The sequence below is a fragment of the Phalacrocorax aristotelis genome, chromosome 1 (genome assembly GCF_949628215.1).
Source record: "Phalacrocorax aristotelis chromosome 1, bGulAri2.1, whole genome shotgun sequence".
NCBI lineage: Eukaryota > Metazoa > Chordata > Aves > Suliformes > Phalacrocoracidae > Phalacrocorax > Phalacrocorax aristotelis.
Genome location: NC_134276.1, coordinates 4,746,071 through 4,768,252, shown reverse-complemented (window position 1 = coordinate 4,768,252; position 22,182 = coordinate 4,746,071). Strand labels below are relative to the sequence as shown.

Here is a 22,182-nt window from a genome sequence, read left to right as displayed (position 1 = left end):
TCACACAGTCTGTCCACACTTGTCACCCATGAGACCCAAACGAATAACCTGTACCAGGGACTTCTATCTCAGCATGTCAGTGAGTGACAGCTCTCCTGTTGGAACATGGACCAAGGGAGTGACATAGCTGCTGGGCTTCTGAAGTACAATTTCCTTTTCCTACCAACACTTGCAAAGCAGCAAAAGGCATCAGTCTCTTTGTGATCAGGAATACAAGTAGTGAACAGTAACAGTAATATTGTGGTCAAATTCTGCCCTGCAATACTGACTCCCAGCCTAGCAAAAGGTGAACCTAAATCTTTAACAATTGCAAACCTTTTCGGTGTCCGCTAAACAACCTTAACTAATCAATCCTCATCTCTCCCATGGAAGATGGGGGAAAAAAATACGGACTAAGAAACGGGAGCACAAAAAAGTTAAGTGTAATGCTTCAATCCACCTGGAAAATTGTGATCAGACACAGGACTAGATCTCTGGACCACTTGACTCCAGGCCAGTTCCTAATCCAACCCTAGCCGCAAGCCTTTTGCCTGGTGGTACAGGAAAAACAGCACTCCGGGCTTACGTGAGTTTTGCTGCTAGCTAGAGGACTGCAGCCTCCAGGGTTGTCTAAGCACCTTTTGCCAAAACTGAATTGTAACATGGCTTATGCAGTTTTGCTTGATTTACTTTGTTCCTTTGATGTGTAAGGATTTAGCGACTTGCTTAGCAATACGGTAGCATGAGACACATTGCATAAAATCAAATCACTGCTGGGGCAGATGCTTCCAGATTTAAAAGCTTGATTGGTACTACAGACACGTAACTGCCTAACTGCAGGCTGTTTCTCCTGACACTCAACCTGTGGGGGCTTCTCAGGACTCCTTTCAGTCCCAAAACTGCAGTAACAAGGTTTAGAAGTCATCCATTGAACCTCAAGGTGAATGTTTTAGGTCAACAGTAGCTGACCTATAACATTCAGGCTGCACCAGTGTCTCTAAAGGTCTGCTTTCAGCTCTGATTCATCAGCAAGCATCACGCATCTCCCCTCTCTTCGCCATTCTGCCAGCTGTGGACATGGCCAGGGTGACCTAGATGCTTGTCACCTCCAGGCTGGATTTTACCTTGATTTGCAGTTTCTAAAACAGGACAAGAAACAGGTGGACAGATCCTAGGTCTTTTACATAGGAACCGCTTCATGCTCTGGGACATGGCAAGCAATGTTCAAGGTCCTCTGCTGGTGATGGGTCAGCTCCCAAACATAGCCAGGCTCTCCCCGTGATCCATCAGCCACCACCTGAGCCATGTCTCCTAGGGATAGGGCAGCTCCCAAACTGAGGATGAAGCATGTGACATCAGAGAAAAAGCATAATCAGTGACATCAGAGGGAATGAGTACCTGTGTGGGTGTTTATGAATATTCTGACTACCTATAGCTGCAGGAGCTTAAATATCTTTCTCAGTCTGTTTAATCCACTCCATTCTATCCTGCCCTCCTGTCCCATCCTATCTTATCCTACCCTATTCCATGGGATTCAGATGGACATAGACTGGGCTACTCAGGACACACAGCAAATGGTCTCTGAGCTCTTCCTTCCCAGGGATGGGATTCATCTCATCTGAGTGTCAGGATTTAGTCTAAGTGACTCATCTAAGCTTTCCCTTCATGGCCAATGGAGGCCAAGCTTCTTTTGATGCCTCCTAATTCCTAACTTAGATATCCTTCTTGGGAAGGGCAGAACCATTTTGGGGAGTTATCTCCCTGGCTTTTTTATCGTATAGGGATCCTATACTGTCAGTGTAGTTTGACTACCTAATATCACAGAATCACAGAATCAAAGAATGGCAGGGGCTTGGAAGGGCCCTCTGGAGCTCACCCCGTCCCACCCCCTGCTGGAGCAGGCACACCCAGAGCAGGGGCACAGGACCGCGTCCAGGCGGGGTGTGAATGTCTGCAGGGAAGGGACCCCACAGCCTCTCTGGGCAGCCTGTGCCCCTGCTCTGGCACCCGCACAGCAAAGGAGCTTTTTCTCATATTCAGGTGGAACTTCCTGTGTTCCAGCTTGTGCCCGTGGCCCCTTGGCCTGTCGTTGGGCACTATTGAAAAGAGTCCAGTCCCATCCTCCTGACACCCACCCTTCAGATATTTATAGGCATTGATGAGATCCCCCCCTCAGCCTTCTCTTCTCCAGGCTGAACAAGCCCAGGTGTCTCACCCTTTTCTCATAAGGGAGATGGTCCAGTCCCCTGATCACCTTGGCAGCTCTGCGCTGGCCTTGCTCAAGCAGTTCCACATCCTTCTTAAACTGCAGGGCCCAAAACTGGGCACACCACTCCAAATGTGGTCTCATTAGGGCAGAGTAGAGGGGGAGGATAACCTCCCTCCGCCTGCTGGCCACACTCCTTTTAATGCACCCCAGGATATTGTTGGCCTTCTTGGCCCCAAGGGCACGTTGTTGGCTCATGGTCAACTTGTTGTCCACCAGCACTCCCAGGGCCTTCTCAGCAGACCCACTTTCCAGCAGGTCACCCCCAGCCTGTACTGGTGTTGGGGGTTGTTCCTCCCCAGGTGCAGGACCTTGCACTTGCTCTTGTTGAATTTCATGAGGTTCTCCTGGGCCCAGCTCTCCAGCCTGTCCAGGTCTCGCTGGATGGCAGCACAGCCTGCTGGTGCATCAGCCGCTCCTCCCAGCTTGGGATCATCAGTGAACTTGCTGAGGTTACACCCTATCCCTTCCCCCAGGTCACTGATGAATGTGTTGACCAGGACAGGACCCAGCACAGACCCCTGGGAGCACCACCAGTGACAGGCCTCCAGCCAGGCTCTGCCCCGTTGATCACGACCCTCTCAGTTCTGTTGTTGAGCCAGTTCTGTGTCCACCTCACTGTCCACTCATCCCACCCACACTTCCTTAGCTTGCCTGTGAGGATGCTATGGGAGACAGTGTTGAATGCCTTACTGAAGTCAAGATAGACGACATCCACTGCTCTCCCTTCATCGACTCAGCCAGTCACGCCATCGTAGAAGGCCATCAGGTTGGTTAAGCATGATCTTCCCTTGGTGAATCTATCTTGACTGTTTCTGATAATCTTCTTGTCCTCTACCTGCCTGGAGATGACCTCCAGGATGAACTGCTCCATCCCCTTTCCAGGGATGGAGGTGAGGCTGACTGGCCTATAGTTTCCCAGGTCTTCCTTCTTGCCCTTTTTGAAGACTGGAGTGACATTTGCTGTCCTCCAGTCCTCGGGCACCTCTCCTGTCCTCCACGACCTTTCAAAGATGATGAAGAGTGACTCAGCAAGAACATCCGCCAGCTCCCTCACCGCTTGTGGGTGCGTCCCATCGGGGCCCATGGATCTGCGAGGATCCAGTTTGCATAGGTGATCTCTAACCCAGTCTTTCTCAACTGATGGTAAGTCTTTATTTCTCCAGATTTTTCCTCTCTTCTCTGGGGGCTGAGATGCCTGAGGGCCAGCCTTAGCAGTGAAGTCCGAGACAAAGAAGACAATCAGTAACTGCGCCTTCTCTGCATCCTGCATTACCAGGGCCCTTTCCTTGTTCAATAACGGGCCCACTGTATCCCCAGTCTTCCTTTTACTGCTGATGTATTTAAAGAAGCCCTTCTTGTTATCTTTGACATGCATTGCCAGATTTAATTCCAAGTAGGCCTTGGCCTTCCTCATCACATTGTCACATCTCTGCATACCCTGACAACATTCCTATATTCCTCCCAAGTGGTCAGTCCCTTTTTCCATGTACCATGAACTTCCCTCTTCCATTTGAGTTTCTCTAGAAGCTCTTTGCTCATCCATGCGGGTCTCCTGGCTCCTCTGCCTGAATTCTTCCCCCTGGGAATGCACCAATCTTGAGCTCAGAGGACGTGGTCCTTGAATACTGTCCAGCTCTCTTGGAACCCCCTGCCTTCCAGAGCCCTAGCCCATGGGATTCCTCCAAGCAGGTCTTTGAAGAGGCCAAAGTTGGCCCTCTTGAAGTCCAAAGTTGCAACCCGACTTGTAGCCCTGCTTCTACCTCGCAGTATCCTAAACTCGACCATCTCATGGTCACTGCAGCCAAGGCTACCCCCAATTCTCCCATCCTCAACCAGCCCTTCCTCTTTTGTTAGGATAAGGTCGAGCAGCACATCTCACCTTGTTGGCTTCTCCACCACCTGCATCAAAAAGTTGTCCTCGATGCTCTACAGGAATCTTCTGGATCGTGCATGGCTTGCTGTGTTGCTTTTCCAGCAAATATCAGGGTGGTTGAATTCCCCCATGAGGACCAGGGCCTGCGATTGCGAGGCTACTGCCAGCTGTCTGTAGAAGGCTTCATCAACCTCCTCTTCTTGATCAGGTGGCCTGTAGCAAACTCCCACAACAGTGTCACCCATATTTGGCTCTCCCTTATTTTTTGCCCACAAGCTCTCATCTTGTTCTTCTTCCACTCCAAGGCAGAGCTTGATGCATTCCAGTTGCTCCCTCACATAAAGAGGAACCCCCGCACCTTGCCTTGCTGGTCTGTCATTCCTGAAAAGCCTGTAGCCATTCACGACCGCATTCCAGTCATGCGAGCTACCCCACCATGTCTCTGTGACTGCAATGAGATCATGGCCCTGCGGCAACACACAGACCTCTAGTTCCTCCTGTTTATTCCCCATGTTGCATGCGTTGGTGTACAGGCATTTCAGAAAGGTCCCTGAGCACACAGGTTTCCCCAGAGGGGTGTACGAGGACCCACTACAGCCATGCAAACCCTTGAGGTGGTTGGTCTCCTGGTTGCCATCACATGAGGCTGCTACGGCACCTTTACCACTGCTCAGTTTGTCCTGTCTTATTCCCCCATTTGTGTGTGATGGCATTAGCATTGCCAGTTTGTCCCCCCCGCCCCGGTCCCTCTGTCCCGTCCCCCCACCCCGAGTTTCTAGATGGCTACAGTGAACTGGGAGGCATAATTCCCTAGAAACCTCCAACTCAACTACTGAGAACCACTACAGCATGACACTAAAGTAACAGTATCATCTTCTCTCCTTCATTGAGCTTTGGGCTGGAGACTGAGCAATCAGAAATGAAAATGCTGACTGTTTTAGTTTTCCATCATAATGCACTACAAAGCTCTTTAGGGCTGTGATCCTGCACAGTTCAAGCCAATAGGAGCAGAGGACCAAGGATGGATCATGAAGGGCTACCAGTATCTGTAGGTTATCACTGCCTTTGAGAGTGAAAATTATACTGCAGGGAAAACAAAGGCAACAACCACAATCTCTACAGAAAACAATGTGGAAGCTTCTTCTAGTCACTGACAAGAAGCTTGAAATACATTTTCTATTTTCACCACATCTGAAAGATTCAAATGGTCTTGGTATCTCCTCTACTCTGGTTTTGACAAGGGCAAAATCCTGGACCGTGCCCAAGAGCTGCAGGCACCGAAGATTGCTGTCGGGGATTTAGATTTGAGAATTTTGTAAAGAAAATCCTCCTTGTGAAATATTGTCCCAGAATCTCCTATGAAGCTACAAATAAATCACACAGAGTGTCTCCTAAAGTGTCCTGGTCTCTCCTAAGAGCATAGATCATACCCTCCCCACAGAATACCTTTGTATGATCAGAGACCTGGTTCAGTTAATCATCAGACAAGGTCCATGTGCTCACGCAGAGCTCTTTGCTAGACTACGGCCTGAATTGGCCCCCTCAACAGCATCCCAGGTACAGAAAACACCCATTTGACTGACTCATGTTTCAAAAACCCCAGTGTTTTTGAAGCATGTTACCTGCACCAGGTAAAGGCATTCCTGATAAAAGAACAATTTAAAATTAAAATATTATTTTTAAAAAATACCCCATTCCACCCCTTATCTAACTCTCAGTTATCTGGTCTATATTCCACTGAGAAGAATTAATTACTGTAAGCACTAAAATCAATCCATCCATCCATCCATCCATCCATCCATCCATCCATCCATCCATCCATCCATCCGTCCATCTGTCCGTCCAACCATCCTGTCTAAAGCATTTATGCTCATATCTGGGTCCCAATTCCCAATTACTACAGAAATTCCCCCCCCCAGAGCCACCTATTCCTTGGGAGCTCAGGTCTGTGTCTGCAGGTGTTGTACAGGAGCAGGTTGTACAGGGCTGGAGGGTGTTCCAGTTGCCTGTATCTGAGTGCTCCTGTTGAATTAAATGAGGTGGATAGTGTGCATCTTTGGAGAGCACAAGCCTAGCTTAAAACAAAATTTATCAAGGAATCTCGTAATTCATGAGAAAAAATCTTAAAAATAGGATGGGGGTGATGGAGGCGCTGAAGCAGGAAAATGCACATGAGTAGCTCCACACAAAAGGCGGCAGTTTTGACTTAAATAGTGTATTTGTACATAAACTACCACAGAAATAAGTAGATAAAGGGTTGTTAAAAGTCATCAAGGTGATTTGGGGCACCCAGCAGGCTGTCCCAGCCATGAACTGCCTAGTAGAGAAGTGGTACCAGCCCTGCGTTCAGAGCGGTCCTTGGTGAGAGGTTATGAGACCTCTGCTGTCATCTAGCGACAAAAGGGAAGAAGTAGCTGAGAAAAATTAAAATCTTTGGATGAAAGAAATGTCAGCACAAGTTATGATGGGGGAAGCAGGAACAGTGCATTTTGGACACCTGGAGGTCTCACCTATACAGGCAGAGCCAACTGAGATTTTTTTTTAAGATATTCCCCCCTGCACCGCAGGATTGCTCTAGTCATTGCCTACAGCCAACACACCTTGAATGGGTACATCTCCTAACCATGGAGGCTTCGCTGTCTGAGACTGCCATCACAGGCCCTCCTTTGAGCATGCTCCTAGGCTATTTTAGATGTCTGCTTTAAGATGGGACATCTTACTCCGTGGAGGAGCTTATTTATCTTCACCTATAAAGGCAGTGTGAACAACAGCTCAGATGTAGACACTTGCATGGCAGAGGTCTAGAGTTACGTGAGATGGCTGCTGTCCTTTAAGTGGAAGGTGACACGAATTCTGGTCAAAATTTCTCCTGCAACCTCGTTACCCATATCCTCGTTTTTGTTGATTTTGCGGAGGAAAAACTCAAACTGGCCATCCCGCAGAGCAGCTGACTACGAGGCAGCGTCTTCCTTCACATGGAGCAAGGAGCTCCTCCAGCCTTTTTGGCACATGTCCTATATGTGGACATGTCCCCTGTGGGGACACGCTGGAGGCAGCAAAGAACATCCCTAGCGGCTCGGAGAGGTTGAAGGCAGCAGAAACTATCCAGAGTGAAATGAGGCATGAGAGAAAACGAGCTGATGGCGCATGCACAGAACAAGACAGCAGAAGGTCAGAGCTCAAATCCCATGCATGACCTTGACCTTTTGTGTGATTTGGGACAAGGTGTTTCACCAGTATAGCCCAGTAGAACAACAGGATACTGGTTTCCCATGGGAAATCTCCAAAGGAATTAAAGTTTGGTGGCTTAAAACACCAAAGTGATGCTGGGCACAGTAGCACACAGTTATTCCAATCTGAAAGAAAATCCAGGTTTCACCAAAGAAGAGCTGGTTTCCTCTCCCTACTTTTTAAGTACTATGAGTGCACAGTGGTTAGAAAGGCTTAGTTTTTCTCTTGTCCGCAGGGCTGAAGCAACTGAATCTGAATGTTGACTTTATTTGCTTTTCCCCCACAGTATTCTTCAGCCATGCTGCAAAAGTGGGTATGAAAGACTACCAACTCTGTCCCGCTCTACTGGTAACAGGCCCTTGGTTCCTTCTGTATCTCTATGAATCACTTCATTAGGTTCACAGACCAGCCAAAGGATATTTCAGAGATTTTCTTTTAAGTCTTGAAAATAAAATATTAAGCACAATCAATCATTTCTTGTGACAGCTTCTTTGTCCATGAACTATTTCCATTCATTAGAAGCCATCTATTTAAAGTCCATGGAGCGTGGGAGAGGGGTAGATATTTAAAAAAAAAAAAAAAAGCCACTACTTGATCCTAACACCAAAGCATGGCCTGATTTTCTTTGTTTTCCTGCTAGATTCACATATTTGAGGCTCAGCCATGCCTTGAATAAGGCAGGAGCATTACAGATGCTCAACAAGGTCCCAGCATCTAGGGCACCACACTAAGGGCAAAGACCCCGCTTTCACAGCAGTTAATTTTTCTCTCAGAAGATCAGCAAGCAAAGCTCAACAACAAGCCCTGAAATGAGTGAGAAACTCATTTCTGTGCCTGCTGAGGTCCCAACGTGAGCTCTGAAAGCATGAGTTCGTGCCAGGAGCTTAAACCTCAGGGGTTCTGAAGAGCATGAAGCTGCTTGAGACTGGCCAATGCTGGGGACCACATTGGGCATCAACAGTGACAGAGGCTCATGCATCCAAATTCCTCCTGCAGCCCCACAAAGTAGCAGAAAATCAGCTGCCACCTCTAGATTTTCAGGACAAGTGGGATATTTCTAGGCAGGATTAAGGCCTCTCATGTTGTCCTGCTGGTAAAGGCAAGCTGAGGATGAAGGCAGGGCCAGGGCCCCAGCTTGCCTTGTCCTTTACAGTCCTCTGCAGCAAGGAGCCACAACAATTCTTCACTAAGACAGGGTTTCCTTACAGTGGAAGGGATGCTGCGAGAGTTGGCAATGCACCCCGCATCGCCTTGGAAGCGGCTGCAGGGCCCCCCAGGCCAAAATGGTCGGTGTCTGCATGGAGAAGTGGAAGCACATTGTACGTGGTAAACAAAGGCAGCCTTTCACATCAGCACATGGTACTGGCAGCTCACCTCAGGTAAATATGTCACAGGTGAATAATAAAAAGCACTCTGGCTGCTTGAAGCAGCGGCTTTCATGGAAACCCTCACAGCATGCGGCATATTTTAGGGGAATAACTTAGAAGTGACAGAAAAAAGGGCATTGTCTCTTGGGAGGCGGCAGGATTCAGAGCTGAAACACGCTGAGCAAGGCTGAAGTTTGGGCTTGGGAAATCTTCAGCAGGTTGCCCATCCAGCCCAGGACATATGACAGTCTTTCAGTACCTTTCCTGCAAACTGGAGTGGATATTCCCCTGTTAGGTGTGTTGAAAGTGTACAAGTCCTTCAGGACAACAAACATCCCTGTGTGTTAATACTTAGGCTGCCATGGAGGAGACCCTTTGTAACCATGAAAAGGTGGTTGTTGTGGGTATCCACCATGAGGTCTGGCAGCTAAGCTTGAAGGAAAAGTGGTGGAAGGGCTCCATGTGCACCACTGACCCTGCGAAACATGGTCCAGAAGACCACGGCCGGTGCTGCACCTTCTCCAGACCAGCATCCCTCAGTGCTGAAGACTCAGGGTAGCTCCACGCTACATGTATGATCTGAATTAACATTAACCCTTTTTTTCCAAACTGGGTTTTATCCCCTCCTTACTGAAAGATCACAAACCAGGATGCTGGTTTCGCTCCAACAGCTCACCAACATGCAAACACCCTCCTCCTGGCATTTGGTGCCGGGGTTTATGTCTTAATTGGCATCCCCCAAACCACTCCAGCAAGAGGGCAGACAACCCGATAAACACAAGAACCTGCCCTCCCTTTGGTACCTTTTGCACTGCGCTTCCCCTTCCAGGCAGCCTGAGCTGTTTTATCACTTTCTCAAAAGGAAAGCGCTGCTGAGTCCCCAAACCTCACAGCAGCAGGGCGCTGGAGATAAGGCAGGGAAAATATTTCACTCGCAAGGAAACTGTGCTCATCTCGTGCTAACGTCCCCATCCTCTGGAATCTAAGGCAATAATTACAGCAATTTGTAGATAATTATTTGTTAATTAAAAACAGGCTTGCTGGGTACAGTTACCAATTTCCTCTGCTGGCTGCATAGGGCTGCACAAGGAGACACTGGGGGATTGCTGGTTTTGTAAAATCATTTGCTTGTTCAGTTTGGAAAAAAAGCCCCCAGTGGGTCATCGCCCCCCTCTTCCCACATCCTGGCAGGTCTGATTCATTCTCCTAAGACATCCCAGAGAGATCCGTGCCTGGCTTTCCCTTGGAGATTTCCAATGAAGGTGACTGCTGCATCTCCCCACTGCAGCCTGTTTCCCCGGCTAATTTAATAACCCTGTGCTCACACAGACTCAGTTAAATTAGTAGCTCCTAAAGAAGAAGTCGTGACCCCAAGTTGAGATCATGAGCTTGAGAGAAGCTGACCTCCATCCCATGTTTATATTTGCAGTAATAAATGAACAGTGGGTAAATAGAGTTATAGCTGGGAGCAAGCTGAAGCTGCTGGCTTAAACAGTGCTGTTGGAGGCAATTTTCTGCCCTAGGTTGGGCAGTCTGATGTTCTTGGTAGCTTCCCAGGAATAGTTTCCATGACAGCTGTGAGATGAAGTAACGACAAGATTTCAGATGTCCCCCACTAAATACTGCACCCAGGAGGGGTGTGTCTTGGGATGATGTCCTTCATGATGTGCCAGGATTTTGGATCTTGTGAGTCCTCTGTCTCTGTTTCTCCTGTGGAGCGTACCTTCTCCTGGGCTCACCATGACCCACCATCCCACCAACCTGCTCCAGGGTCCCCCACAGCTCCAGAGCCAGGAGGAATTATTTAGCCCTGGAAGTAGGAAAGTCACATTGCTCCTGATCTGCTGGATTGAGCTGGCTCTGGGTGGTCACTTCAGATGTCCCTTCCTCTGTGGCACTGAGGAAACAACGCATGGAGATCTAAGAGTTGGCTGTGTGGGTTGTACACCAAAATAGTGCCAGTAGCATCAGTATAAACCCTCACAGAAAAGCAAGTCCCTGGGGGAGTATGGTGAGAAGAGAAAGTGAGCAGCCTCCTCATCCTGGTTGTAGCAGAGCACCTTGGAACCATGGTGACAAGGACAGGACCAAGGAATAACATGGCCATTTTGTCATCATGTGCCCAGAAACAGATTGTTCCCATCCCCCTTAACAAAACAGTGGCATCAATGAGAACAAACCAGTGATAATGGGGAGGGGAAACAAATTAGACTGTCAATATCCTCTTCATGAAAATAATCTCACAGGTTGTTAGTCACACAGGGCTGGCTTTGCCTCTCTAATATTCTTCTGTACGTGGGCTTTCGTGTTCCTCTCATCACCTTAGCGGCTGAGTGCCTGCACCATGTGCAGAGGAATCACAATTAAGCAAAATGGCTGGATGTCTGATATATGGGACTATGTCTCTGCTTCAGCAGCAGAGAAAGCTAGCAAAGAGCTGAGATTAAACACCGGGTTAATTAGGACATTTAATTAGCTCTCAGTTATTAAATCCTTTCAGACCCTTAGATAAATCGCTCAAAGTGCAAAACATTCCTTAGAAGTGCCTTTATTTACTCCCCTCTTCTCTCTCCAGGTGTGTGCAGGGCTGGGAAGCTCTAGCTTTCCCCCTGCAGGAGCAGAGTCCTTCCTAGGCCTCAATGGCCAAACATCAGTCCCTGAGATTACTCTTGAATTTGCAAGCCCTCATTTCCAAATCCACAGTTCTTTTGAGCGGGGAAGAGGCAGTACCCTACTAACATGGACAATAGTAGGAGGAAAGGGAATAGTGTTGGAAAAAAGCTGGGAGCAAGAGCTCCTCTTAACTCTGAGAGACAGAAACAGATCCACAGAGGTTTGCTGTGGACTTAGTCACTCAGCAGTGCATCCCTTTCCATGTTGTCTTCCTCTGTGGCTGCAGCAGACAGGCATGGCAGCCCTCCAGGAAAAGAGTAGAAGTGGCTGGAAGAACTGCTCATGCAGGCTTGGGAGCATTGCCAGTCACTGTGCCAGCTAGGTTGAGGGATCGGAAAAGCAATTCCAGGCTCCTGTCTCCAATTCCTGTCTCCCGCATTTGTGCCCCTGAATGACTTTCCTGCGGTTTCCATGTCCATCGTAACAGCCCGTGGATGCATCTCTGAACTGAAGCCCTGGAGCAGCTGCCAGCCTGCTCCTTCTCCCTCTCACCTCCAAGTGCACGGTGGTCCTGTGCTAACCCACCACACACAGCTGCTGAAATCCATGGGGTCAGCTGAGCTTCAGAGAGCCCATGACAGCCTGCCAGAAGCTGTTCAGGTAGGGGAATCCAGTTTCTGAGATGCTCTTGGAGACCTATCCAAAGCATTTATCACTTGGATAATGTGGGGCCCTGAACACCACAGGTGGAACAAGTTCAGGCTCTGGGCAGGCTGGAAAATTGATTCCTACAGAGTCAAATCTCTATGCCGTTCTCCTCGTAGCTCACAGGGAAACTGATGTTTGGGGCCTAAGGAAGGGAGTTTCAGTGTTTTCAGCACCAAGTCTTCCCTTCCCTAGTTAATAACAGCTGTGATGGTGGGCAGGGAATTCGAGTCTTTCTGATGCTGGTGACCTAAGCCCTTAGGCTGAGAATTAATGGGAGCAAAGGGCTACATTGGATGTGGCTTGCTTAAGGGAGTTTGCTTTAGAAAAATTAATAGTACAGGATTAAGCTGAGAGATATTCCGTGTTGCACCATGAAAGATACCACACAACAATGACTTACCCAGTACTTGTTTGTGATTATAATAATCCTAAATTATTAGAAAGGAGAAAGCAAAGGCTGGGATAAGAGGCTGTTACTTAGCAAGCCAACATTTTGAGAACAAGAATGCAGCTTTCTGGAAGATAATGTTCCCTCATTTTTCCCTTGCGCAGTTTCAAAGGAAAGGTATCTAATCATTCTATAAATAAGTATGAACGTATTTGCTTCTAAAGCCTACAAAATATGTCTGCAACAAGGCAATGTGGAGACATTTGGGATTGAAGTAGCTAATTTGATCCTCATAAGAAACCATAACCATAGCCTAGGACTGTATCTCAGAGGACTGGGATGACCTTTCAGTAGCTGATGGTAGTTCTAAAATGGCTTCTCATCACTGAAAGCCCAATCTAACATCAGCTAAAATAAATTAAAAGCTATCACTGACTTCTGTGGATATTGGATTAGACCATATAAAACCCACTTGAATGCTGGGAACCCAAGGAAATTATCATGGTAAATCTAAATTCTAGTGAAGCCTTACAGGCTTTAAAACATCTCTCAGCAGCCCCATTAAGAACAGGTTTCTACTTAGCTCATGATTAATTCACCTTTCTTTTTTCTTCTGATAGATGATGAGTACCACCACAATGAAGCCTAAGCCCAGCACAAGGCCCAGCGTTCCAGTCACCTTCTTGCCCACGGCAGATCCAGAATGTGTTTCTGTTGCAAAAGCAGTTCAGAGACTTTTCTGGAAAAGAAAAAAATATCTTTTCCAGTTTCTTGATGTCCCCATAGAGCTAGAAGTGGCTTTCCTCAAGACTTTCTGATCTCCTCATTTCCAATCTCTTTTTCCAGGCCACAGTGATGGGCACTGGCAGGCTGACTGGCTCCACCTGGCAAGCATAGACATCCCCTTGCTTTGGTGTGACTTCCAAAGTGACCAGGATCCGGAAAAAACAACCTCCATTTAGGAAGAAGTCCTTGTACACAACTTCAGCCATTTCCTCCTGCCCATATTTGAATCACTTGATCTTAATTTCAGAAGAATAAAACCTGGTTACAGAACAAACCAGCTAGTTAGAATAGCCCCATGGCTCTGTCTGTGTCAGAGAAATTTTTACTCTGAGTTTAACTCGGAGAGAAAGAGACAAATGGAGAGCGCTGGCAGACAGGTTGCTCCTCTCGTCCTGACCGATCCTCCTCAGGAATCGTTTGTAGCAACAGGACCTATGGACATCATACAGATTTCTCCTCCAAACCCTCTTCTCAACACATTTGGTCCAGACCTACTACCTTCAACATGACCTCACATTACACATCTCCCAGCCACATTCATGCTTAATTGTCTCTCTTTCTTCCCTCAGCAAAGGACCATAATGGAAGATGCACTCTGCTTCTCCATCTCAGGTGGGTCCATTGGTCCAAAAATGGTCAGGAGGGGAGGTGCATTTGTTAGGCTTGGGAGTCCTGTTCCATGTTTTAATGCAGGGCTCCTGCAAGTCATTTCCATCAGTCTTAGACTCATAATAAAGATGTTAACTGCTCCAGTCCGTGACACTCATTCTCCCACCGCCCCCCTGAACTCAGACCTATCTCCCACCATCCACTGAGCTCTTCTGACATCCAGTGGCTGCCAAAGAGGGACACGGCAGAGGGGGTTAAACGTGGTCCCACGCTGGGGAAGCTGAGTTTCCCCATGCCACTGTCCTCTTCTCCTCCCCTCCAAAGACACACTTTTCCTGTCTATCACACTCTGAGTCCTCCTCCAGTTATAGCTGCAGTATTTCTCCCTTGAAGCCCACAGGTAGCTAAGCCACTGCAGCCTGTTCCAATACTCAGCAATTGCACATCCCATCTCTATGAGGACCATGTAGAAACCCACCCCACTGTCATAGGAACAGATCTCCTGCCGGTCCCAGATGATCTTGTCTGGGTACCTCATCTGCTGAGTGCCATTCGTGTAGTGACACTCCTGTTTTCACTGCAGCAGGAAACGCTCTGGTGGGAGACACACGGAATAAGGTCAGGGTGGACATCTTCCTGCTGCTTTACCAGTATCTGGCAACATCACCAGGCAGAAAAGTGTTCAATTTCTGCCTTTCACTAGAATCTTTTTCGGGAGAAGGCAGAATAAGGGTTTCACCAGCAGACACTGTAAATGAGCAATATCAGAGCAGAACAGTCAACAAAGCAGCTAAGATACTGCTGTGCAACACCTGGGCCTCCATCCTTGGGGTGTTATCTCTGGGCTGGCTCCTTCCTGGGACCCAGGGGTGCTCTCAGAGGACTGCGAATACAGCCTAGCCCCAGCAGAGCAAGCTTAGAGCATTTCTGAGCATTGTGTTTACTCATCCACCAACCTGAGCGAAGATTGGCACCATGGAGCCGGCCCTGTCCTGAAACCTAAAGACAGCCAGGCCAAGTCATGTGTTACCCTCTGACAGAAGGACAGGGTCTCCCCTTCATCTGCTGGGAAACACAAAGAAAAATTTGAAGGACATGGTAAGAAGCAGTTTTTGCATCTGATTTAGTTTTGTTTTCAGCGAAGGGTTCAGGAAAAGAACCTGGAAGTTGAGATAGAAAAAATGAAATATCTAAACTAGTGGTTTTCTTGGGGGAAATCAACTTTATTTATTGGAAGGAATGTGTTACATGTTGTATCTCATTTCATTGGAAAGTTACTGCTGTGAAACAAAGAAACACAAATCCCTTACTCTGGAATAAAGACAAATGTGCTTCATTTCAGGTGACTGAGATATCGTGAAAAAAAGGCCAGCACTTTCTAATCACAGTGTCCCCATTCCTACATCTAAGGCACAGCAGGATGTTGTGTCAAACTAGGACCTTTAAGGACACCAAGGGGCATCCACTGGCACAGCGAGGAGACTTCAAAACTGTAGGAAGTCTGTCAGATTGAAGAACTGCATATTATCTACAGGTTAACAAGGATTTCTCTGCCTTACTCTTCTTTCTTTTGGGAAGACATGCTTATGCCCTTCATGCATAGTCCTTTATTTGCCCAGAAGGCACTATATCGAGCTTCAAGTAGAAGGCACAGGTTGATCTCCCGGCAATGTAGTCAAAAGGATGCTGGACTTTCTGGGGATGCTCAGGACGCCAGGTCAGAGGTCCATGATCAGTGGACACCACTGCTGATAAAAGCCCTCACTGAAAGAGCCGTCCAAATCAGAAAGAGGTGCCACTGCTGGGAAATACGTCTCCATGGCTCTCAGAAGGAGATATGGAAATGATTTCCATGCCCAGCCCTGAGGGGAGAGTTTTTCTGTAACAGCATCTCCAGTTCTGAATTATGTGGAAAAACAACAGGTTTGTGTCATCAAACACCAGGCAGATGAGAGTCATCTTGGAGGAGGCAAGATTTCATTTCTTGCTTCGTACCACTTCCACCCTGTTCCTTGCCTTTCTTAGGAGTGCCACTCCCTGGCTAGATCTGGAGGCTCTGAGGCTAAAAGCCTCAGAGTCAGAAGGGAAGAAGGACAGGTGACCTAAAAACAGAACTGCATGGAGCTCTTTGTCCTCCACCTGCTAGAAAGGACAAAGTGAAGGAACAAAGACGTAGAGGACATGGGTGAGGAGGCTGCATGTGGAGACAGTCTCAACCTAAAGCACCACGTTGAAACATCCACAGAGGATGCACTGCAGAGTACTTCTCCTGCCAGGTGAAGGCTGGGCATTGCTGTACGGATGATGCCAAGGAGGTGGTGCCCTACAAGCATAAGGCTGATTCTCTGCTCCTGCCCAAAAACCGACACTACCTCTTTGGAAGCCCGTTCCTACCACTGCTCCATGCTTTCTCCACAGCCCCCATGCCCACTGGGAGTGCAGGCATTATTGCTCATCATCCTTTAAACCTCCCTCCCTGCAGACACCCTGATAACCAGATTCCTTCCTCCCAGCCCAGATTACATTACTACTCTGATCCACAAACAGCACCAGTGCCCTCTGGAGAGCTTTTAGAAGAGCTCTGCTCTACAGGGAAAGAAACAAAATATACATTCAGACACTGCCATGTCTCTGCAGACACCCTCATGTACCAAAGAGGGAATGGAGCTATGAGTTAGCTCCAGCACTGTATGGACTCATACGGACCTACTGAAACAGCCTGAGACCAGGGCTCATCACTGAGTTCATGGTACTGATGTTGCCAAACTGCTGGCCAGTGAGAAGAGCACCCAGCAGTGGAAAGGGGATGGTCAGCTCTGCGTGGGAACTAGTCAATGTTTGTTGGAGAGCTCTGGGAACACAGTAATCCCTGTCTGTCCCCCTGCCGTCTTAAAAAAAATGCTGGACACTGTGCCTGTCAGCACATGAACACACGGTCAGCAGTCCAGGAGCCTGGAACGGCTCACAGCGACATAAGTGAGCATCAGCACCAGGTGAGGAACTCAGCAAAAGGGAGTATGGAGCAGATAGGGTTGCAAGGAGCAGCAGCTGATGTACAGCTGAGCTCCAAGGGCAGAAAATCCACCCAAGAGACCATCAGCTTTGCACTCCGTTAGTGCCTCATCATCATTTTCTTTTGGACACTGATGGACCAAATTCCTGTCCTCTACAGTAATACCATTTGGTCTTTAGAAGGAAGAAAATTTAACTGGATTGGAAAAGTTCAAGTCCAGCCTTAGAAATTTGAGGCCAGACTTTGCCATGTTACCCCCTTCTCTTCAAAGACCCACAGCTGGCCCTGGAGCAGATGGGGAAGGACCTTTTTCCTGGTGCATTTAGACACCATGATTAGTGTTACTCACTAATTATTCCCTAAATTAATTGTTTAGCTGGCCTGGAGAGGTTTTTATGAGTCAAATATCCCTGGAAAAAATATTTTGGGATGCTATGGGCTGAACAGGAGAGGAAAAACCTATAGCTGAGAGCAATAATAAAAGCACCATCTGTGACCAGGCAGAGAGAACACAAAACTTGCACTGAAAAGTCATTACACACTCGTTTAATTCTCACATTAAGGCAGGAGTTCCCCGAATGATAGAGCACTAATTTCCTACCAATTTATATCCTGCATCTCTGCCTGACACCGCAGCAGTACCAGCTCCTTCCTGTGTTGTGATTCTGACCCAACATACAGCAAAGCTCAGTGCTGGCCCTTACAGGAGGGGATTAACACAAAACTAATTTTGCACACTCAGAAGCCCCAGGACATGGGTGTCCCTGTGTTCCCATCCAGCACTGAGGCAGTAACTTGCATGTGTCCAGGCAGTCTGCCCGACTCGTTGCAGCAGCACAAGGACAGACATTGGACAAGTTGTCCTCATTGGCTGAGGATGCACTTCTTGCCCAGTTCCCACCTACCCTCCCTGCACTTCTCCCTGCGGTCTCCTGTCCTTCTTCCATCTTTCTTATCCGCCTGGTTATGCCAGTGACCCTGTTCTGCAGCTCTAATTCCTTGGGATGGCCTTTCAAGGCAGCTAAGAGCTCAGGTCTAGACTAAGAGCCATGGGTGGGGACATCAGCTTACTGGGAGCAAAGGTAGAGGTGAAGGAAGGCCCCAGCAAGCAGCATGGGGACTTTGAGGCCAAGAAGCTTTTCATGCACAGATAAAAAGCACCACAGGGGAAAGTCAAACCCAGGCATCTACAAAGCTTTTCTCTGCTCTTTGCCATGAGCCCAGCTTCTTTCTTTTAAATGAACTCTGTAGCCAGCAATACTTTTCTTACCTGAGACTTTGCAGGGCGCCAGAGATTTGTATCCCTACAAGCAGTGTCACTGCCAAAGCTGCCTCCCAGCACCCCCTGGCCCTGGAGCACCACACTGCTGCTGTCTCTTATTTCACCCGTGGTACTCCAAAGACTGATACACAGGAATGGGACAACCTCTGGCCACAAGCGCAGCAGACATGTTCAGCCACTGCCTTCCCACAGCATGACTATGCAGGTAGCAGAGGGATGTGCAGACAAAGGGCAGAACAGAGCAGCAAACTCTGGGCTGCGTGGGGAAGCAGCACTGGCTTCACCCTTTTCTCATAGAATGGTCTGGGTTGGAAGGGACCTTCAAAGATCATCTAGTCCAACCCTTCTGCCATGGGCAGGGACATCTTACACTCCATCAGGTCACTCAGAGCCCCATCCAACCTGATCTTGAACACTTCCAGGGATGGGGCAGCCACAGCTGCTCTGGGAAAACTCTTCCAGTGTCTCACCACCCTCACTGTAAAAAAATTCTTCTTTATGCCCCATCTAAACTTACTCTCTTTCAGTTTAAAACCACCGTCCCTTGTCCTGTCACTAAAGGCCTTGGTAAAACCTCTGTCCCCATCTTTCTTATAAGCACCCTTTAGGTACTGGAAGGCTGCAATAAGGTCTCCTCAGAGCCTTCTCTTCCCCAGGCTGAACAACCCCAGCTCTCCCAGCCCGGCCTCGCAGCAGAGGGGCTCCAGCCCTCGGAGCATTTCTGTGCCCCCTCTGGCCCCGCTCCAACAGCCCCGCGTCTGTCCCGTGCTGAGGAGCCCCGAGCTGGATGTAGCTCTGCAGGGGGGTCTTTCCCTGGAGACACTCGCCTTCTTGACAGCTGCTTCTCACCTGCCACTCAGAGGAGCTGGAAGAGGCAGAGGGTCAGAAGGCAGGTAAGGGGACAGAGGATCTTGTCTCCCAGCAGGGCTTGCAGAGCAGAACAGTCGTGTGTTCCTGATTAGAAAAAGCATGGGCTGACATGGGGCTTATAGAATCACAGAATCATAGAATGTCCTGAGTTGGAAGGGACCCACGAGGATCATCAAGTCCAACTCCTGTCCCTCCACAGGACAACCCCAAATTCACACCGTGTCGCTGAGGGACATGTCCAAGTGCTTCTTGAATATCGCCGGCCTTGGTGCCGTGGCGCCTTCTGGGGAGCCTGTTCCAGGGCTCCACCACCCTCTGGGGGAAGAGCCTTTCCCTAATACCCAGCCTCACCCTCCCCTGGCACATCTCCCTGCCATTCCCTTGGGTCCTGGTGGTCACCAGAGAGAAGAGATCAGCGCCTGCTCCTCCTCATCCCCTTGGGAGGAAGCTGCAGAGCGCCATGAGGGCTGCCCTCAGCCTCCTCTGCTCCAGGCTGAACAAACCAAGGGTGCTGTGGGACCACGTATGGAGTTGGGTGATGTGGGACCACCAGTAGGGTTGGATGGTGTGGATGTGTTGGATGGGTGCTATGGGGTTCGGTTTGGTGGTGAGAGGCCAGCCTGGGCTTAGGCTGCTCCTGGTGCCTGGCATCTCAGTGAGGAGGGGACAGGCTTGGCGCTGGTTCCATGTTCATCAGTACTAGTCTAACACTGGCTTGGTATCACCCGAGTGCAGCCCCAACTCCATCCCTTTATGCTTCTTCTCTGTATTTACTCAGCTGAGAAAAGCCCTTCCTACAGGGCTCAACATCCATTTCCTCCCCAGGGATTTTGTCCTGGCCCGTCCCCAGCCCCGCTCCTGCAATGGAGGCGTCGGGAGTTCAGCTGGGGCTCCTGAGGCAGACAGTGACAGCGCTGCCGAGGTCCCAGAAAGCAGCAGGATCCCTCACCCCCACCATGGGGATCCCTTGTCTCCCGCCATGGGGACCCATTGCGTTAATAGGTGGAAATTTAGCACTGTCAGCCCATGAGGGTTGCACCAACAGTGCGATCACTATTAGCCCAGTTGTGTCACAGCCAGAACACTAATAGTGCAGTTTATCACTATTAGCCCAGTCATGTCCAATGATAACTTCTCACGTCCACATCACTGATAACGCAGCTTATTGAAGCAATAGAAATACAGGTTCTTATTGGATTGCTGGTGATAAAGGTACTGTCTGCAAAGCAGGTGCAGGTATAAAGTGCTATGACAGAAAACACAAAATAACAAGCTTGTTCTCTAAATTTCCCAGGGAATCGCTGGGTATAACCAAGTGTTCGAGTCACCCAATAAGCGTCCATATGGAGGGGAAAAGAGGTTCAGCCCGTCAACTGATCTCAGTAGTCCATGACGGTATCTTCCATAATATCCCTCTCTCTTGAGGTCACTTGATACTACTTTATGTGTAGGTGGAGCTTGAGTGACACTAGTCCTACATGCCTTCGTTACTGACTGGTGTAGATGTTTCTCACTTTGATATTAAAGAGAAACTCAGAGTGTATGCTCAGTGAGGGGTGGTTGTACCTTGGAGGAGGGTAAATTTGGCATGGAGGTGTGTGGTTTAGTATTGTAATGAGGTTATAATGAGCAAAGTTCACCCACAGGGCCCAATTTTGCAATCATACTGTGCTGGTCAGCGCATGGTTCCATGCTCCATCCAGTTCCCGGACCTGCAGTGATTTACGGATGAGTTTGGCCATGGAGCCTTCGCACCACTCCCTCCTCCAATTATCTCTGTTAGAGCTGGTACACCGAGCTCCCCCAGTGTTGCCAACATCTAAGAGGGTAGGTGGTGTCGCTTAGGGAAGGATCACTGAACTGATTTCCAGCATGCTGACTGTAATTCACTCTGGGAGTTAACTTTTATGAAATCTGGAGATAACTTTAGCCTCAGTAATTTCATCCTCAATGATTTCACCCCCAGTAATTATTCCACGCGACCCCTCCCGCGGCCACGGGGATCCCGCCCCCCCCCCCGCGCCCTCCCTGGCGCCATAACATGCCTCCACCCCCTCCGCCATGAACTACATTTCCCAGAGGCTCTTGCGCCGACGCGGCCGCCCGTCGCGCCGGGAGTCCTGCCGTTCCGATTGGCTCGCTGGCGCAGCGCTCGGCGGCCATTGGGTGAGGCGGTCACGTGAGGCGGTGGGAGGTGCTTCGCCTCACGGGAGCGCTGCGGGAACGGTGCGGGATGCGGGCGGGCGTGCCGAGGGACCAGGCCCGCTAGGCCTCTGCCATGCTGGCGGCACGGGGCGGGCGGCAGGCCCTCCGCCGCTGGCAGGCCCTCCGCTGCTGCGCCTCCCTGCCTCGGGCGCGGTTGCGGGTCCGCGAGGCGCTGGGGGCCCCGGAGCCGGCTGGAGAGGTTAAAGTGCAGGTGTGTGGGCGGGAGGTTGGGCTGTGCCTGGTAACGGCCCGGCCCGGAGCCCTAAGGGAAGGGAGAGGACCTGGAGTGGGGTGGCCCGCGCTGGTTTCACTGCCTGTGCCTCAGGGAGAGAAGCTGGAACCTCTGCAGCACGCTTTACTAAGCTTACAGATCTCCTTTGCGTTCTCTAGAGCCAGCTCTCGCGGTATTTGTGCAGTTTGCTTCAGTTTGCTTCACTTTGATCAGATATGAAGCTCTGAAATTACTCCCGGCACTTGAAGGGAAAGGCTGTTGCTGTGATAAATTATACTGAAACATGCTTTGTACAGTATTGGTTTGGAAAAGTGAACCATTGCCTCTGCACTAATGTTTTTAAAGATTTGCTTTTGGTCTTCTTCCACATCTATGTGTATAGCAGTATCAGGTAGGGCAATGATAACCATTTCACTGATGTACGTGTACAGCTTCTATTGTGAAACAAGGTAGCCTGAGATAAATTGACTTTTTAGCAATGGGTTGAGTGTTCCCGACTAAAAGAGAAGTGGTTGCAGACACATAGTCTCTGTTTTAGTGGAAGGCCCATGGGTAGAACTGTGAGGTTGCCAGTGTTTCTGCGTGAATCTGTAAAGGACTAGGGTGCTTTGTGGATGAAATAGTGGACACGAGCCAGCAATGTATGCTCACAGCCCAGAAAGCCAACTGCACCCTGGGCTGCATCCCCAGCAGCGTGGGCAGCAGGGCGAGGGAGGGGGTGCTGCCCCTCTGCCCCGCTCTGTGAGACCCCCCTGCA

The 22,182-nt window shown here is 49.2% G+C and overlaps 1 protein-coding gene across 2 annotated transcripts in view; it reads left to right on the top strand.

Annotated features, from left to right (window-relative positions):
- The first annotated feature begins 21,169 nt into the window (after positions 1 to 21,169).
- The window catches only part of NARS2 (asparaginyl-tRNA synthetase 2, mitochondrial), a 54,749-nt gene continuing 53,736 nt past the window's right edge, over positions 21,170 to 22,182 (top strand). For both annotated transcript variants that reach the window (XM_075075865.1, XM_075075784.1), the window contains exon 1: positions 21,170 to 21,404. In XM_075075865.1, the coding sequence (XP_074931966.1) occupies positions 21,267 to 21,404 (138 nt within the window). In that variant the 5' untranslated portion in view covers positions 21,170 to 21,266. The remainder of the gene's footprint in view (positions 21,405 to 22,182) is intronic.